Source organism: Falco punctatus, assembly GCF_963210335.1.
Source record: "Falco punctatus genome assembly, chromosome: 8".
In the NCBI taxonomy this organism is placed as follows: Eukaryota; Metazoa; Chordata; class Aves; order Falconiformes; family Falconidae; genus Falco; species Falco punctatus.
The window spans coordinates 31994723-32014985 of record NC_137588.1 but is presented as its reverse complement, the minus strand read 5'-3'; the positions used below and the strand labels follow the sequence as shown (position 1 = coordinate 32014985).

General features: G+C 42.0%; 1 protein-coding gene and 1 long non-coding RNA gene across 18 annotated transcripts in view; one reads left to right on the top strand and one right to left on the bottom strand.

Annotated features, from left to right (window-relative positions):
* The window catches only part of KALRN (kalirin RhoGEF kinase), a 546232-nt gene that overhangs the window by 295364 nt on the left and 230605 nt on the right, over positions 1–20263 (bottom strand). For all 17 annotated transcript variants that reach the window (XR_013930070.1, XR_013930071.1, XR_013930072.1 and 14 more), the window contains exon 5: positions 18894–19406. Coding sequence is in view for 10 of the 17 variants with exons in the window: in XM_080399718.1 (XP_080255844.1) it covers positions 18894–19406 (513 nt within the window). In the remaining 7 variants the exon portion in view is untranslated. The remainder of the gene's footprint in view (positions 1–18893; positions 19407–20263) is intronic.
* Positions 1–20263, top strand: part of LOC308068714 — a 292607-nt gene that overhangs the window by 69259 nt on the left and 203085 nt on the right. The window lies entirely within an intron of this gene.

Below are 20263 nucleotides of genomic sequence, written 5' to 3'. Positions count from 1 at the left end.
TTTAATACAATGAATAGCAAAGTCTGGATAATGTGCCCTGTGAGATCAGCTTAAATCAGATACACTGTGTCAGCTAACTGAGATTTTCCGTGTCATTACAACATTGCTGTACAGCCCGGCATCAACTGATCTCATCCCATTCATGAAAAAGACTGCCTTAAAAAACCTAGCTTACTGATTATCATCAAATTAATGGACCTTTAATTATTCCTTTGACTTACTTCTTAGTTGGAGTCGCGCTGACTGCCAGAGAGTTAATTCTTCTCTTAAGTCGGCTAATCATTCCTGCCGTCATGAATTCACACTAAACAGGAGCGCAGAATAACTAAGATTGGACATTATATCACTTAAAATACGTAAACCAACTGTCCTCAATGTCTCCCAGACTGGCACTTCTCCACAATGCTGTAGATAATCTGGAGACTAATTAAGTAGTTAAGAGTTTTCCAGTGACTAAGTAGCTGGGGGAAAGGGTTAAGGATACTTAAAATAGAAGATAAACTTTCAATGTGATTATCTTGTGTAGTCCCTGTTTCTAACAATACATAAAAGGAAAGCAAATGCATATGCTGAAGAATGTTAAGTGCTACATTTAATTAAGAAAATTAGTCTCTTATGAGAAAGTCAGAAGAACTGGGAGTGATCCAAAGGGTCTCCACCCAACGCTTTGCTAAACCATCTACCCTGTCATTAATGATCATACATGAGCCAGTAATTAATACACATGTGGTCTTGAGGCCACTTCACTTGAAACCTGGGGTATCAAATCATATCTCCAACATTAGTTGTGCTGGCAACAACGAGTTCTTAACCTCATGTTCTGTCATCATAGTTGATGAGTTACTAGAAAATCCAGGTTACGTGTTAGACCGAACAGCAGGTCTCAAGCTGGTCATGAATAAGTCCTACAGAGGGAGAATGTGACTCCATACTTTCCCTGGATTTGTAACATCTGGCAGGCTAGTGAGTACAGGGCAAGAGCAGCTGTTTGAGAACAGAGAAGAAGCACACGGATATGGAACAGCATGTATGCAGACCGTGTGCAGTCCAGCCCCACCTCAGAGAAAATTAGATTTATAACATCATTTCAAATAACCTCTGCTCTCCAGCTTTTGTCAAAGCTCGCTGAAGAGCATTAGCACTGGACTCAAACAGTGGTGCAGAACACCACGGGATGATGTTCCCATCACTTGGCTGGCAGCACAATCGATGCCAAGTGGTTCTGATGGGAAGATTACAGCCCTCATGGTTTTGGCAGCCAGTGAACGGAATATATTTATTAATGAAATTGTTTATACAGCTAATAAATATCAAATCTATGTAACAATATGATAAGGCTGGAATTAATTATGAACCTGCTTTTAGCAAATCATCTTCTCTGTAAGTTCTGAGCCATAAATATCAACCTCATATGGGTAAGTAAGGGCAGAACGATAACCACACTGTCTTGAAGAACAATGCAGGATACATATCAAGAGAACAGTCCCAATGGGCCACCCAGGTCACGTCCAATATCTGCCAGAAGTAGTGAACCACGGTATAAAAATTCCTTTCATAACTGGTTTTCAGGTGCAGCTTCATCTGTTTAAGTGCCACAGCTCAGCTCCTCCTATGAGAAGCAGTTCCAGAAACCTTTGCTCTTATTAAGGAAATCTTCGTATACTCTCTGACCCAAATCAGATTCACAACCAGTTTATACACATTTGCTCTTAGGTCAACACTGTCCTTTAAGTTAAAAAATTTTTCCTCCCAGATGTTTAACCTTTTCCAGCATGGACAGGGAGGGTTCATTGTCTCCTCTGCTGTTTGTTTTACTAGAGCCCAGCTCTTCTATTTTTTCACAAGATACACAGCCTCCCTCTGCACTTGTTCTAGTTCAAGGTTACCTTTCTATCCAAACTAAGGTACCAACAGAACTTTGTGGAATGTTGATTTTTTGCTGGAAATACTCTAGCTGACATCATCTAGGATCACCCGTTAAGTGCTTCTCACATCAGCTTTAGGAAAGAAGATAGAAAAATGGGAGAGCAACAGCTACTGAATCAACATCAATACCTCCTGCATTACCTATCTTTTCTCTTGGTAGCCTCTTGCGTAATTATCAATAAAGACCAGTAGCGTTTACTGGATTTGCTCTGACAAGCACAATCAGGTTATGTTGCAAATAAGAAGAGCAAGTCCAAGAGCACCTGGAAAAAACTATAAGGCAGGGTTTTGTAATAAATTCCAGTCAGTCTCACATGTAATGCACCAGGCATAAGTGTATTCTCCCACTATACCTCCATATGCTGCTAACAAAAAGAAAAGAAAGTGTTAATCTAAATGAATGTCTTGCCTGTAGTTGAGTAGAGGGTAGAGGACTAATTACATGCCAGATGACATCCCTATTAGATCAGTGCTTTCCAATCTTTGCCAAATTGTGAACCCTGTAAAATTTTTCAAGGCAAGTGCTATAGCAAATTAAAGTCTATAGACAATAAATATGTTTTATTGAATAAGTTTACCAACTACTAAAGAACTTAATATCTATGTTCCACAGGTTGCAAAATGCTAGAGATAAGCATGCATTGCTTATTAAAGAAAGGTCCATATAAGAGCCCATGTGCATTTTGTATTTTCAAAACTATTCAGCCAGTGTTAAATTGACTAATCTACAACAGAAAGTGGAAAGTTCTGCTCTGAGGGTATCTACAGCTAAGCAAGTTCATTTTCATATGTTTTCACAAATTAAACAAAATAATAACACACATGGAGCAGTAACTGCCAGAGTCCCTCTCTTGAGGTTTACTAAGTTTCCAGCTACAGGGTCTACTCCTGTCTTTTAAAGTGAAACCAAGTAGTCACAACAATTGAATTAAAGACAAATTAAGCCATTTTCCTTACATTGTTGCAACTGAATGTAGCCAGTAATTGAACACAAAAAAGAATACCATGCAACAGATTTGCAGTACACACACAGTCTATCCTGATACGGAAGGGCCTGATCCTGGAAAGAATTGCACATGAGCTACCTTTACAAAAAGCAATCAATCAAGAAAGTCCCCTAGTGCCTCCAGACAAGAACCATAACTACAGTTTAATTGGAATCAGCCATATGTAGGTCACCTTTACATCTGGAAAAGGCCAACAAAAGTGCAACACATCCACAAAGGAGCACATGAGAAGAGCCAACAGTCTAAACAATCAGGACATTTACCTGTGATACAGAAGAATCCCTCTGCTCAAGCCTCTGAGCTAAATTCAGCAGAACAGTGGGCTGGCGCTGGCTGTCCAAGCTAGCTGCCTCTCAAAGGCTGAGGAGCCAGAAACAAAGACCCAGCAGGTAAGATGGGTCTCATTAGTCACAGCCTGTCCCACAGCCCCTGAGAGCTATTAGCATCCAGGTTTAATCAAGAGATCATCAGGCAAGTTGTGTTGGTAAGACAAGTCCAAGCTTAAGTTATGAAGTCATTCAGCAGGTCAGGATCAGGTCCAGTGAGGGTAACCAGGCTCAGACACAGCCCCATGATTGCAACACAGGTCCACAGGGGCAAAGCAGGTCCCAGGTCATGGCACAAAATCAGTGGATCAGTGCCTGGTTCACTAGGGTTCATGACGGGTAGGACAGGGCTGTGGCAAAGCTGGAGGCTGATACCCCACAGCTGAGCTGCAACAGGGCTCCTGGACCCTGGGCAGGGGTTGGGGAGGCCCCAGGTGAGGCTGGTCAGGGCCATTAACACCCATCAATGCTCACAGGGGCCCAGACATTGGGCTGATTACATGAAGGGCCACTAAGAAAATGTCTTCTCTCGGATAGGAATGTACTTGCCCCAGAATAAATTTTGGACTTCAAGAATACTTGGATAGCTTTTTTTTACTTTTGTCATGAATCAATAAATTTGATGAAAACTGTTTCAACAGAAAACATTACCAATCTGCTGTAATTCCTATCACCACTCTATAAATACAGCCTTAATTAAACCAAAGTACTTGTAGGTTTAAAATAGAACTCAGCGTACATCCCAATGCTTTGCTAACCCAGGGCCTACATACAAAATTGTGTTTGGTTTTGTCTCTTGTTTACAGATGGTGATGGACAAGCGGAAACTTCTGCCAGATCTTTCCCTTTCACATGTGTTCGGCTCGGTCCACAGCCAGGGTAAATTGGTGCTGTTCCAATGAGGCCAATTTACACCAGCTGAAGATTCAGCCCCACAGCTGTATTTGTGTATCCTCAGTGCTGCATGAACAAAGTTTTTCCATTACAAATATCGGTGCATATGATTTATACACTATAGTAAATTTAAGCTACAGCACATTAAATTATTCCAGACAATGGGCCCAACTGTCAACCCATTAGACAATTAGCTATATGTGTGACTTGACAAACACCTTTTGTATTAGTAGCAGAACACCATTTCCAAAATACTCACGCTGAATGTTCCTAGTAAATGCCAGAGTAAGATATCTGGGTTATCTTTCCTGACAGGTATCAAGCCACAACCATGCACAAAGACAGACATGTGATTCCTATAATGCTGAATAGAGAAGCAATACTTTTACTGTTGAAGATGGGAGAAAATTACAGATACTGAACACATAAATATGACTAATGATATCTGGGTGTTATTTTATGCATCTGCATCTTTTGCTTGCTTTTTGAAATATTGTACCTTTCCACCACATTTAGTTCCATCAAACACTCAGGTATTCCTGGAAAGGATTTTCTATTCCATAAAGTGGAAACGGCCTTTTCTGGGAACAGGCATTCTACTAAGAACTGCTTGCTGTCTACATACAAATTAATTAATTGGCTGGATAAGAAATGTAATACTAGAAGAGATAAATAGACAACAGCCTTGTGAATGGAAAAACCAGTGGAAATGATGAAAAAAGCAGAGTGGGCTCCCCAGATAAAGGATCTTCCTCTCAGTTTTCAGAATCTGTGAGACAGAATTTCATTAACTTGAAAGTGCTGTACAAGTTTGGTGACTTTATTATTGACCCTGGTTCTATTCCTGGCTTAATGTGTAGTGTTCCTATGACTCCAAATAGCTGCCATTAAAAACAAAACAGCCGCGCACATGCTTACTGCTGCGTATGAGAAGTGGGGCATTTCCCTTACCCAAATCACCTGTGTGTGAGGCCCACAGACACAGCTGTGGTGTAATCACGGGTTTAAACTCCCGACACGTCATGACACTTCAGGGCTGGAGCTGGGATCTCTGCACAGATGGACCCATGAGGATATCAGCATTATTCTGGATTTTGGGATGCCTGGCACTCCCAGCTATTTCCCCATCCCATGAATCAACCAGTTCAATGTTTTCCCTTGACACTGGCAAACTGGAGGGGGGATGGTGTCCCGACCTGGGGACACATAAGACCTCCTTCAGCCAACAGACTTGTTGGGAAAAAACTTAAAATCCAACTCACCCCTCACAGTGGCTTCTGATTTCCCAGGGCTGAAAGGATTGTGAACACTGATCTGCTGGGTGTGAGGGTGACTGTTCGTTCCTCTGTGCAATGGCGGGTGACCAGCAGGGCAGTGGGCAGTCTGTCAGGAGGCCGCCAGCTCCCTCGAGCCGGTCCAAGCCGGTTCCCACCAGATCTGGCACAGAGGGGGGTGGCAGCAGGAATGCCACCATACACCAGAGCCTGACCATTGTGCCAAAGCACCCATCTGCCAGAGAAGCGCCTGGATACAAGGCCTTAGGGAAACAAAATGGCAGCTGCTGAGGGGGACACTGAGAGGGACACACGCTGTGGGGTCCTCCCTGGCAAAGGGGGCAGCGGTGCCCCTGAGGGACAGTGAGTGGCTCACGCTGGGCAGGGACATTAAGGAACAACAGTAGAAAATAAATAAGAATCAGAAAATAGCTGTAACGGCAGCAGAAATTCACTCCTGCAAATATTATCCCAGACATCCTCCACTGCCTGTCATCCCACCAGAGGAATTTTGATGGACTGGGTATAAACCTCAACAAGAATCAGGGAAATTGAATCTGTGTCCTATGTTTTCCTCTCAATACCCAAATCAAGACCAGAAGTTTGTGGTGATCAGCAATAAACTGAGCAAAATTCCTCAGCTCAACTGCCTTACTTGCAACACCTTTTCAGCATCTGTGCAGGACATAAGGCATCCAGGATTTTGATGACAAGTAATATGGAGGGGCCTCGCAATACATGAGGGTTCAAGAAAACATTTCTGAATTAGTTTTCATAATGTGCATGGTATGTAAGAAGAAAAGCCACCTGGCTTAAAGCGGCAGCGATACTCCTGGAAACAATCCACAGACCATGCTCCTGGTTTCACCTCTTAAGACCATCACCAGCTCCTTAGCAGGTAACCTCTCAACCGTACACCCACCCTTATGTGTTCACTACAAATAGACATGAAGGCTAATTTAGGATATAATTTTAAGACCCCAAGCTCTGCCAAGTGTGGGCCATTTAAGCATTTCAGCCAGGCCAGGAAGACATTAATTTTGGAATAATCACATAGATGCATCTGAAAGATGCTGCACAATAAGTCTGTGAACCTCATACACAGTTTAATTATATTATTTCCTGACAGCTAGGCTCTTATCACCTAACCTTCTCAAGGATCAAAGCAATAAATAAAAAAAGCAGCCGCCTTCTCTTTTTCTGTATGTGTGGGCCTCTTTCTGCTCTTCTAGATGTGTCGGCTTCGTTGCCCTTTAGAGCATTTGGGTCTTCTTGTCCTCATTAGTTAAATCAGAACACTGTGGCTATAATATGCTATATTCATCCTTAAAAATGAGGTTTAAGACTGTATTCAGATGCCAAAACACTTTCTCTTGCCATGCTGATCAGGGGAGAATTCCTGTGCCTCCCAGTGGTGCCAAATTGGAGAAGCTGAAACAGCCTCAAAATGCTCCCTATCAAAATTGGCAAGCAAAATAATGAGGAAATTTGTGCAAATGCAAAAATATTCCGTCAGAACATACTGCTTTCAATTATTTTTGGACCCATTCTAATGTTCATGGAGGAAGCAAGAGGAATAGTAACTGCGTACCCAGTGTCGGCAGCAGGAAACTACAAATAGCACAGCACACCATGTTCCACTTTCAGCAGCAGCAGGATTCAGAGCCATTTCCTTACAGTCAGTAGTGGACGGACTGTGAGGTGACTGGTGCCAGACTCTGGAAACATAAAGCAGGAACTACGCCATCACTCAGTTAATGTTCTGCCCTCTTGCACTGAAAGGTCACAAGTGTGTTGGATGATCCAGTGCAAATCAGACAGAAAGTGGCCTCAGACTGCTGTAACTATGCTATAGGGCACACTTAGCATGAAGGAAATACGCAAGCCTTCCTCATCCTTAGCTGTAGCAGTGGAGCAAGGCATTGTTATTGTTTTCACAGTCCCATCAAAAAGATCAGGTTCAGTTCCAAGCCCTGTGAAGCCAATGTATTTAGCTGCCTGGAAAAAACCAAACACATTTGGCAGCACAGGGCAGACTGAATTTATAAGGAAGATGGAAAGCACTGAGGTATCTATTTTACACATCAAATCAGAAATCCCACTGCAGGACAGACATCCTGCATGACAGGAGGCAAGGCAGTTAATCCCTGTCATTTGTAATTCCCAATTTTCAGTTTTGAACTTTGCATCTTTTCTACTTCCATTTTGCTGCTCCAAAGCCAATCCAGAGACAGCAATCAGTCTCCGGCAGATGATTGCCCTTCCTGATGGACAACTGTCCACATCTGAAAAATCAGTACCACAAATGCCTTCAGAGGATTCTCATGCGCTTTGCTTGTGGAGTCTGAACTTGGGTCATGGGGAGGAAGTTTGTACTGTCAGAGCTGCCAAATCAGCAACAAACCTCTTGCAGCAGAAACAGAAATGTCAATGGTAAGCTCCAAAAGGAGTCCTGCCCCCTCCTCCACAAGGTTAGGTGACATCCACCACTAGAATAACATCCACCAGGAAGAGCACTTCTGATGTAGATTTATCCAGTTCCCTGTACTGCTCTGCTCAGCAGGCAAGACAATCCCACACTTCCTCAAACCAGATGGCAAAACTGGGTTTGTAGCTACTTTCAGTTGTAGCAGCAGCACAAAGCAGTTGGTGCGTACTTGTGAATTTGTCCTGTTGTTATTAGATTTGTCCCCAAGCTTTCTACTGGTGGATAGAAAGGCAGAAAAGCAAATGTTCACAATGCTATTGGTACACAGGGGCAGACCCCCTGCGGCCTTGACTGATAAATCAGAAAGTAGCAGGAACCAATCCTGACACTGTGAAAAAGCTGCAAGCTCCTTTGGAACATAACTAATAATGAAGACATTTTGATTTTACAATCCAATTAGCAGAAATGAGCTCTGTTTGTGCTTTGAGGGAAGTTGAAAACTTCTATAATGATCTCCTGGTATTGCAAAAATCTGTTCTTTCCTACAGATACCAAGAACAGGATCTTAATAAGTGTGACCAGCAGTGGTCAAAGTAATGAACAGTTCCCACAGAGCCCTTGGTGATTACTTCCTGCTCTGACAACTCTTCACTTTAGATTGGGGGCAACAAATTGTGGAAAGCATTAGCAACCTGTCAGAAGCCTCCTTCATATTAAACAGAACAGATGTCAGCTAGCTGCATATTTAATTCAGAGCTATAGCCTGCAAAGACTGCAAGTCCCAGCATGCAGGTTCCTGAACTGAGAGACACAGTCTATGCAGGATTCACCTTTCTGTTTTAAGATGAAGGGTTTTGTAATTCTCGTAGATGCTGGAGAGGATTTACCCCACAGTTCTGCAATAATTCTTTCATGTCCATGATTAGGTGAGGGGGATTGCAGACTTGTCACAGTTTAGCTGCCACTCTCAGAGCTTTCCACAGTGAAAGATGCTGATCCCACTCTGAAATCTCTTTAGCACGTGACATCTATGCTTACAGTATCACAAGGAATCTGTCAACGCACACTCTGCACAACCACCCCTTTTTATAACATTTTTCTGCTTCCAGACAAACTTTGTTCTTTAGTTTGTTTACACACAAAAACCCAACCCAACCCAAAAATATATGAGACCAGTAAAACCCATTAATGTGGGGAATCCATGAGCCTGAGTCCTGTTTTACTTCCACTGAGCTTCAGAAAAAAATCAGTAAAGATGCATTCAGAACATCATACTGTTTATTCAGCTGCATCAGAACACCTAATAGTGGCTAATGAATGACAGAGAGCACTGATGTGCTTCAACACAAAGGAGAAGCAATACTCAGAAGCAAGAGTTCAATTATTTTAAAATGAAAAAAAAAAAAAGAAACATGACAGAGAACACATTTGAATAAACATTGAAGATTAATGACAAACTGCTGTTACAATGGAGTTATTGCTACATACTTTCAGTTCTCACCTGATTTATTACAGCCTCCTTTGTTCTAAGATGTGTGAAGTAATTGAATCAAAGTGATTAGAACTGGCATAAGTTCATTTGGGGAAATAGACAGATTTTTAAGAATGGATATACAGTTTCTCCCTTTGATATGAATTTAGAAATTTGAAGATAGAAATTCTCTGTCAGAACAAACATTTCATGTTGAACACAGGGCTTGTGCTCTGTTGTTTTCGTTTCAGAGTGGGCTTAGGTACAAAGGATGGTATGAAGTGATGATCTTCTATTCACATGGCAGCTTATTTAGGCTGATAGCTGACTCTCCTTCCCAGCACTGGGATCCCAGTTCTGATTTTATTAACGGGGAAGAACAGTTGTCTAGTGAGAACCTCTATACCAAAAAAGGCACCTTATGCTAAGGGAAACTTCAGATCATGAAAGAAAGCATTTTTCACTGGTAGTATGAGAGAGTAGATGCCAGATATGGAAACAAGGTTTCAGGAGAGAACAGATACTATGTGCTCTGTGCAAGAGTCCATATGCATGAGAAAAGAAAGAGAAAAAGATGCTAAAGCAACTTAAAATACTTTGACTAAATGTTGCTTTTCAACATCTATTCCAGATCCATAAATGTAGAGATCTGTATATTCCTTCTATAGCTTAAACATAAGACCCTGTTTTGTTAGGAACATTTTCAAAGCTTGTTTTTCTTATTTTAGGACTATTGAAAGCCCTGGCAAAACAAGCTAGCCACAAAGTTGCAAGTGTGTACTGACATAACTGGAATACTGGAGGGGGGCACCAGTACCGACGGCTGGAAGTAAGATCTCATTTCTGTAAGTAGGTGGCAAAGTCTCTAACCATGCCATCAGTAAGGCTGGAGCCAGAGACAGAAGCTACACAGCTCCTGGATGCAGGGCTCTAACAGCACTGGCTCACTGAGCACCTGTCAGCGGGAGCTCTTAGCAGACACTGTGAGTCTTTCATTAATGTCAATAGAAACCGAGACCCTCTGCTTTACAGGACCAGGCTTCTGGGCTTTTAGCAGAGAACTCAGGGAGACCTCAAGCACCAAACTGCAATCAAGTGAGGGGATGCAGCTAAAATGTGACACTCATCTCCAAGAAGGGAAGGAAGGAGGATCCAGGAAACTATCTCAGGAAGGTTACTGAACAATCATCCCACATGCCATCACACAGCACGTGCAGAACAATTGGGGGATCAGGCCTGCCAGCATGGGTTTATGAAAGGCAGGTCCTGCTTGATGAACCTGGTCTCCTTCCCTGACAGGGTGACCTGCCTAGTGGATGAGGGAAAGGCTGTGGATGTTGCCTACCTGGACCTTAGTAAAGCCTGTGACACCATCTCCCACAGCATTCACCCAGGGAAACTGGCTGCTCCTGGCTTGGGCGGGGGTGCTCTGTGCTGGGTTAAAGCTGGCTGGGCGGCCGAGCCCAGGGTGGTGGGGAATGGAGTCACATCCCGCTGGTGGCCGGGCACACGTGGTGCTGCCCAGGGCTCAGTGGTGGGGCCGGTCCTGGTTAATGTCTTCATCGATGATCTGGGCAAGGGGATCGAGTGCTCCCTCCGTCAGTTTGCAGGTGACACCAGGATGGGGGGTGTTGATGTGCAGAGGGCAGGAGGCTCTGCAGAGGGATCGGGACAGGCTGGACCGATGGGCCCAGGTCAGTTGTATGAGGTTCAACAAGGGCTCAGTGCCGGGTCCTGCCCGTGGGTCACAGCAACCCCCCGCAGCGCTACGGGCTGGGGGCAGGGGGCTGGGAAGTGCCTGGAGGAAAAGGGCCTGGGGGTGCTGGTCGACAGCTGGCTGAACGTGAGCCAGCAGTGTGCCCAGGTGGCCAAGGCGGCCAAAGCATCCTGGCTTGTATCTGAAACAGTGTGGCCAGCAGGACCAGGGCAGTGACTGTCCCCCTGTACTGGGCACTGCTGAGGCCCCACCTCGAATCCTGGGTTCAGTTTTGGGCCCCTCGCTACAGCAGGGACATGGAGGTGCTGGAGCGTGTCCAGAGATGGGCAACGGAGCTGGGGAAGGGTCTGGAGCACAAGTCTGGAGCAGCTGAGGGAACTGGGGTGGTGTAGCCTGGACAAAAGGAGAGTGAGGGGAGACCTTATTGGTCTCTACAGCTCCCTGAAAGGAGGCTGTAGGCAGGGGGGGGTCGGTCTCTTCTCCCAAGTATCAAGCAATAGGACAAGAGGAAATGGCCTCCAGGTGTACCAGGGGAGGTTTAGATTGGAGATTAGGAAAAGTGTCTTCACTGAAAGTGTGGTCAGGCATTGGAACAGGCTGCCCAGGGAGGTGGTTGAGTCACCATCCCTGGAGGTATTTAAAAGACGTAGTAGTGATAGACTTGGCAGTCCTGCATTAATGATTGGACTTGATGTTCTTAAAAGCCTTTTCCAAACTAAATGATTCTATGGTAAAACTAACTGAAACAGAATTGTTTCACCTGATCAAGCAGCTGCTTTGGGCTGAGAGGAACAGGTATCAACAACAAATTGAGCCCTTGTGATCACTGAGAACTCTTTTCTGGGCATATGGGTAAGAAATTTTTGTAGTTTAGTAAATTCTTGGTCACTCTTCTTATAAAGCTCTCTGCAAACACATGCATTTTCACAAACACAGATCCCAGTTCAGTGCCTTTCCCAGTCAACATCTGTACCCCAAGGCCTCTGTCCTTTTTCTGCACAGACATTTGAAATGGGCTAAGGATGAAAGTAACATGCTTACATGAGCCTCACTTAGACCCTCAGTCAAATCCCTCTGCAGAAGACACTAAGCTTATTGACTCCTTTTACTGCAGAAATCTTATGGAGCTTACCTCAGGTCTAACAACACCCCCATGTTCAAAATCTCCAGGAAAGCTCCTCACTGTGATGCTCACTTACTGTGCTGTTGTGATATCCATGGTGTAAGTACTTAGATGGAAAAATCCAGGGCATGCTGAGTTCTGTACACCAATGCAGTGTTCATGTAACTTAAATGAAATCTAAATCCTGTGCAAAAATCCTTGTCTAATCCATGCTTATTATGCCTGTATGATTATTACTGTTAAATACCATTCATTCAATAACAAATCCTTTTGCAGTGAACAGCACAGGGGGCATACATATTTCTCCTTGGTGCAAGACACTAAGGACATGCTCTTGTTATTAATCCTGATTCCGGTTCTTTCCCATCTTAATATGCTTCCTTCCTCCTCCCCAGTCCTAATTATCCACCTCCCCAGAACTCATTTGCTTTGTATTCATTTCACATATGACAGCTCCCTCCGTCAGCTTCTCAGTACTTTCCTCGTTGGTTTCCCTGCTCTCATTCCCTGGGACACATCCCCCTTACAGTAATTTCTAACCCAACACTTCACATGAAATCTTGGAGGCAATTGTATATATGGCACGTAGAACAAATGAAAGAAACCATGTGCTTCCAGCAATGAAACAAGAGAGGGGAAATGGTCCTTCACTATGTGGACTTTTTCTCAGAGGAATCTGTCCCAGGTGCTATGCCTTTTGGCATTACAGAAATCCTTAAGGGTTAATATGACTTGTTGTAAATGGGAAAACTCTTATCATCTGCTTACGTATCAATTCGAGGGTGTTTTGACACTGCCAGAAGAAGAAAATGTAGAGGTGATTGGAAATGAAGAAGATGGTGAAGATGTTGCTAATCTTAATCTTTCTTGTGCTTTTTCAGGAAGTCAGCTAAGACCCATTTCTAGGAAACGCTTCCCCACACAGCATCACTTCACTAAAGGAGCAGATACAATTGCCCTATTTACTGGGCTGTAATAAAATAAACTGCGTCCTACTAGCAAGAAGGATCATATCATCACATTTGTAATGCATTTTATTACAGAACATACAGCATCAGAATTGTAAAGTGTAGTATAAGGGGAAGTAATGTATGAAATGGTTAAAGTGGATATGTATCATAGAATCACAAATGCACTGATAGTTTCCCTTCTCTCAAACATCAAGATATCACTGTTTCTTAAAGCCATCTTCCCCACCCCCCAAAGCACAGTGTAAATTTCCACATTTTGCATTCTATAATTCCATCAGAGTAATTCCACACCTTTTTAGACCAAGAGTAGTTTGCAGAGCAATCCTTCCTTCTGAGGAACATAAACCTTTGGCAGGTATCAGGTATAATACTCCAATAATAGCATGAGCATGGTTCAAATACTCAGATGATATATACTACTTGGACTATCTTCTCTCCCACTGACTTTGCTGTGGAGCTAGAGCTTCTCTGTATTTTTGTAGACTAACTGTCTGGTGTTGAATTAGATTCTAAATCAGGAACTCCTGAATTTCATCTGGAACTTCAGAATAAGCGTTAATGGGTATATTGTGCTTCTGCTGAAAATTAATGGGAGTCTTCCCAAAACTTTTATTAGGAATGGGAATAGGACACTGGACAGGAGTCTAATACAGCTGGTATATCTGTGATTGTCCTCCTTCAGAAACCAAGTGCCCCATGTTACTTATTTCACTAAATGGGGCTGAGTTTAATAGCATCTATCCAGTAGAAAAACATGTCGGTTCCCTTATTTACGGAGACCAGACTGAGGAAGGGGCCTGAAGCAGCATGGTGTGTGAGAAGGGAGGGATGCAGTGTGTGCTTCTTGGTGCCATGGTCTCACTACCCACAGCTGCACAGTGAGTGAGATGGAGGAGAACTGCTGCAACTGTTATTCCACCCTATTCATAGCAGTACCACAGCAGCCCCCATCAGCCAGCACTGCTTCCCATAGCCTGCTCCACAAGGAAAATCACAGGCAGAGCTGTGTTTTGCAAAGGGAAGCTTTAGTATGGATGAGGCAGATGGTTTTGACTGCAAGCCTGCTACTTCACTGCTCCTTGAAGACTAGATGTGGCCTGTGGTTTGCCACCAGACCTTCTACAAAGCTGACCCTACCCAAATAAAATGTTTCTCCCACCACAAGCTTCCAGTGAAATTCTCTGGTGGCATTTCCTAACTACCACTGCCATCTTTGGGAGTTTGCCTTTGTGTAGTGCACTCTCTAGAAAGTCCAGAAGAAGGGGAGGCGAACACAGAGCTAACATGCAAAGTCTTCTCTGCCCCCAACGATGCTACAGCAGCCTGCTCTTTCTTCACTCTGGTGTTACAAGTTTACAGTAGACATCCCTGGTTCAGTCCAGCTGATGACTATATTGTTTATACTTAATGTGGACAACGCTGATTACATCATGATAGCTGTTTTTCATTCACATACATGCCGCAGCAGTAAAATTGATATGGAACCAACCGAGAACGATGGGGAAATTCCTACAAAAGTCAAGTTGGGTGCCAGTTACAAATGATTTCCAGAAAAGCTGGAAAGCATAGTCTGTAAGGATATTTTTTTTCCTCTTTTTTGGTATTTACTCAAGTGCAAAACATGTGGACTCTTGCCTGAATTCTTCTCCCTGTCCAGATTTCAACCAACCAATTAACATTTCTCAGATAGTTCTAATAGTTGGATCTATGCTGATTGTGGGTTTTTTGTTTGAAACAATATTCAATTTAGACTGGAATACATTTTTTCATGTTACTGATGGCTAAAACCACTTTTCCTGTTACCCAGTAAAAACACAGTGAAGCCTCAGTTCTAGTTTCAAAATTATATATATGTATGTACATACATATGTATATATTAGTTGGTGAGGACTAAATTTGTTGAACAGTGAGGGTCAGGGCTACACCAGTGGCTGAAATGTGTTATTTATCAGCAGATCATTACAGTCAGCACTGCACAGCATGTGAATTTCCTTACACCACTCTGCCAAAGCTCCCCACATGGCTGACCTGCCTGCTGACTTGAGCTTCAGGGAGCTTCCAGTCTCCATCTGGGGATTCAATCTCACTCCACTGCTTGTGCCTATGTGATAGCTCAACTTTTTCCTCCCTCGGCCCCAGCACAGGAAAATAAAACCCTAACAGCCTGACTTGGAGACAAAGTTTGTCCACAGCCAGCTCTGCTCTCTCCCACTGATTTGAGTGGGAGAAGCCCAGGCTGTGACTGCCACCCCCTCCTTTTATTTTGCCAACAATGTGATTTGCTCAGCACACAACCATACAGACCTTCTGTAAGTTGTAATCGTAATTCTATAGTAATTCAAAGTTGTATTTATTTTTAATTATTCAAATTACAAATAGAAATTTGAATAATTCATGTGTCCAGGCAGCGCCTCTCATTTATAAATGTTCCAATGGAGAGCATCTATAGGAGGGAAGAGAGTGAACTGATTTGCTTTGAAAATCTAGGGTATTTTAATATCAACGGGTTCAAAAATTAACCTACCTTAAAATACTGCATATTTTTGCTTCATGTGTCTGTCCTCCCCCCTTTTTTTAATCTCATCTTTAAGAACTTTTCAGTGAATGAGGATATCTGAGATTTTTAAAATCAGAGGTGTCCAGAAAATGGAAATTCCTTGTCTATTTTCTCCTTATTAGAACAGGTTTCCTAAAGTATCACCCAATGAGTATACAGAGATATTTTAAAAGGCCCTAAACCCTTATTTATATTCAGAATTTTATGTTGGAGTTTGAGCTTTCACAGGGTATTAGAGTTGTCATTTGATTAGCACTAAATGACATATCCAGGTTATATGGAAAGAGCTGTGCTTCTCCCCATGAGATGAAGACTATCCTGGCTCTGCTACCATACCTAACTGTAGAAGGTAGAGTGCCACTGAGCAAATGGAGGTACCAGGAATCTTTAAAATTCAATACACAGAGAGAGCGTGATGGCTATTTATACAGTGGAGAGGGCATTCAGACTTAATTTAGCTCTGAACGTTTTATGAGACAAGTACTTTCCAGTCTAAGGTGGTCAGACTACTTCAAAGAGAGCTGCAGCTAAGGAGAATAAGCACATCAATATTTTTTATCAGTCCACATGTGCAAAATATGAAGTAAAATGATCTGCAACCTTCTCTGGAAGAATTTTAGGGACTCACAAACTGAAAAGATTAAAAACACTTATTTGAGAGTATAAAAAACCAAAATCATTTCTATTCTTTGGGAAAATGTAGTAGTCAAGGAAAAGCAAGCAGAGCTACTCAGAGAAGCCAAAGCAAGACTGTGTTCAGTTAATGTGAGGTAGATGAAGAAGAAATACTGAGAAGATCAAAATGCCAGTTTTGTCAGTTGGGAATTGCTTGAGACAGCCAGTGTTTAAAAGGCAGGAATCATATTTTCACTGCTTCTTCTTCACCTCAGAAGTTTCATTTATCTGCTGACTTGCCTAAACTTTACACTTAACAACCTCAGAATAACACATGCAAAGAACCTAGCTGTCACAATGCTCAGACTTGTATCAAACCATCCTTTTATGCCTGTTTCAGAAGATCAAAAGGAAAAATATATTGGAGACTTCCTTCAATACTACAGAGCAGTGCTTGGCAACAAGAAATTCTCAGGCACTGACTTGATCTGAGACCATTTCAGCATATAACATTATTATTAAAATTAATTTACTAAATAATAATAATCTGCTCTGCTAATAATATTAGCAAATAATAATCATAAATGAAAATTAAAATTTATGTTACTAAGCAGTGGTCACCTGAATAATCCCAAAGAAACTGAAAATCCAAACCGAAGCACTGACTGAAATACAGCAGCTGCTGGGAAGGACAGCAGTGAGTGATCTCCTTATAGCACGTGACACACAAGGAAAAGAAAGAAGAAATTGTGGCATTTGGAAGAAAAACTCTGCTCTTATGCATTCTTGAGTGATGCTGCAGTGACTCTTGTTTTAGAGGGACTCATCTGAATTCACGGTTTTCCCAGCAGGAGGATTGATTATACAATGATGGAGCCTTTTCAGTCCTAGCATGCCTTAGAGATATTTAGTACATGCATTGAAAACCAATGTCTTGTGTTTTGCTCTGCAGTACTGAAGATTATATTTGTTTCAGCAATGTGCTTCTCCCTGATGTGTCAAAAATAATATTAAATTGCAGCTGATTAAAAAAAATGCATCTTCAGTGAGATCCTCTGCAGATGAGGTCTGCATTTCTTTTGCTATTCCTGCTGGGTCAAGGCAGACACATTACTGAAACAACTGGATCATACATTAAGTGGAGAAGATTCAGAGACCAGTGCTTTTGATGGCTATAGAAACTAGATAAACATGAGCCTGTGAGCTCGGTACCTTCCACTGAGAATACCTTACTCTGCGGCCTGGAATTTTAAATGTGCAGGAAAGACTTGCAAAACCATCTCACAAGATGCCAAGCACTTCTGTGTTAAGAAAGTAAGACTGCCAAGACTCTGGCATAATACAGTTTTCTCAAATAAATTCATCAAAATCAGTACCTACATATGCTTCCAGAGGCAAACAGCAAACAAATACTACAAGTATTAAGAAGCCTGCTTTACTGCGTGTTACTGACATTTGTAGGTAGTGATGCATATGAGACCTGGTTAGGGAACTCTGGCTGTTTTTTAGCCAGTCTTTTCAACAAACATGAGAAGCTGCTATGCTTCGCTTGCAGGAGGACTTCCCTATCTATTACGGGTTCCTGAATGAGTAACTTCTGAAGAGGCAGGGAATGGGTATGTAACTCTGGTGCAGTACTATACACCTGTTAAACTACAGCTTCCTAAAGCCATGTTACTTACCTGTGTTTCTGCTGCTCTAAATACTTTTGTACACTGTATTTCATTTCAAGACACCCTATGTACTTTTCAGGCTGATACGCTACATTACAAATGCCCAAGAAACATGAAGTTGCAATGCTGTCTCTGGAATAATTTAATGTTAAATATTTCTAATAAGGTCTTGTACTAGTGAACAGGAATCTTGGCCGCTGACTTAAGTGTCAAATATGAATTCAAACGCAGTCCCTATGCACTTTTTAATGCAAAACAGCCACACTGAGTTTTGCATGCTGCTGTCATTTCAGAATACTTTCTCTTGGTCTGTTTATATGTTTAACTTAAACACAGGCTGAGATCTCATGCTGTGGGTACTAAGTGGACATGCCTTTGATACAAAGTCATTACTAAAGATTTTACCAGTTGCAAATCCTGTTGTGATTTCCTAGGAAACGGAAACTGAAAATGTTGTCTGAGATAACAATTAGGAGGATTCAAACTACAAATTTCCCATAGACTTGCAAGAAGTGCAAACAGTAATCATAGTGAAGCAAACCCTAAAATCATTCTTCTCTAGGTGCTGTGACATGTAGATAAATATATTCATAGGCTTAGAAAAAGAAACTTGAAAAAAAGCCTGATTGTTGTGCTAATGTCTAGCAAATGTACCCATTATGACACAAAAAAGCAGATTAACTTTCATCAGAAGTGACATAGAGAAGTTATTCTTGGATATTATTATGCCTGCTACATCCAACAGTTAGTTCAGTGAATGTGGTTTACAAGTCACATAAAGTACATCCATTGGTAACATGAGATTTACACCTGTTATGAATACCTCATGCTGCTAATTACAGAAAAAATAGTCACAATGTCTTTGTGATAAAGTCTTGGTTAAAGTATGAAAGGAACAGATTATTCCCTACCTTCTCAGCATCTTGCTCAAAAAGCCGGAGTTGAAAGCACTGGTCCAGTTTCAGCTTGCGGACATGCCACATCTGATGCAAGTGTTGCCGAGTAGAATGCAGCTTGTCTAAAAGGCTGGTGATCTTTGGCACAAGACTTTGAAAATCTGCACTTCCGGGAATGCAATTCCTACCAGAAAAACCATCACTGCATCTTATGCATTGTAATAACCTTTGACCCTCACGATCCAGTTCTTCCACAGGAGCTTTAATCACTTTTTTCTTAAGCTGCGTGTGCTCATCGATCAGCCTTCTTGAGCCCTCAACATCAACTGGAAACTCCTTCCTAGCCAACATTTCCTGGAGATCCTCCAACCTTGATAATAAATGGATGGCACTGTTGAAAAATTCTTCCAAGGAGACACGCAACTCTATCCATTCATCGTGGTTGTAATCCAAGGACCCTTCAAACTCATCCGTCAGTTGAGAAGGATCTACAAGTTTTGCCAGGCCTTCAACAGATACCATACTTGTCTAAGGAAGGGAAAATGACAGCATTTGAATCAATGACTGTCTAATCAGAAATAACATAGCAATCCATAAATAGCCTGAAGGGATTATTTTCCTCATCAATACATAATTGAAGGAACATTGTAAAAGATGCCGACGACTATGTTTGATTTTGATGAATTAAGTGGATTGAAAACATTTCTATTAATGGCACTGAATTATTTATTTATTAAAAGACATGATATTTAGTGGAATAATGTCTATCTTTTTCAGCTGGCCTGACTATCAAAAACATACAATGAGAATTCTTCTGCTACTGATTACTTTAACCTAGCTGGACACTGAAGACTTCTTACTGCAGCTGTTTGATATCTAGACACGACTGTTCATTAAACAGGTATATGGTATTACAGGGATTCTGCTTCTTGTGTTATGCTCAGGAAGGTGGCTATAAAACAGCAAAAGTTTTATTCATATAAACTGAAGCAGGTATTGTGATCTGCCACAACACAGAATATGCTGTTATTTTCCTCCAGATTATTCCAGTTGGCTTTTGCCACAGGCAGCTCCCTTTCATATTAGTAATTTCTAATGTAATTAAGCCAAAATCAATGTAAAAGTAAAGTGTCATTGGAGTATTAACAAGTAGAAATTATTGCAAATAGAAAGTACTGCTCATGAATCATACACAATCAATGAGAGATGGTTTTAATTCATTCAGACTCAGTAATCAGTGATAGAGAAATGCACTGGGTGCCTGGAAAACAGATTACAGTTTAAGAACGCAACAACTGATGGCTGTTCCCATTTATTTCACACAATTATTTTTTTTCTGAAATATGAGCATAGGGTTTTGTATGTTACTAGAGATTTTCAGTGCT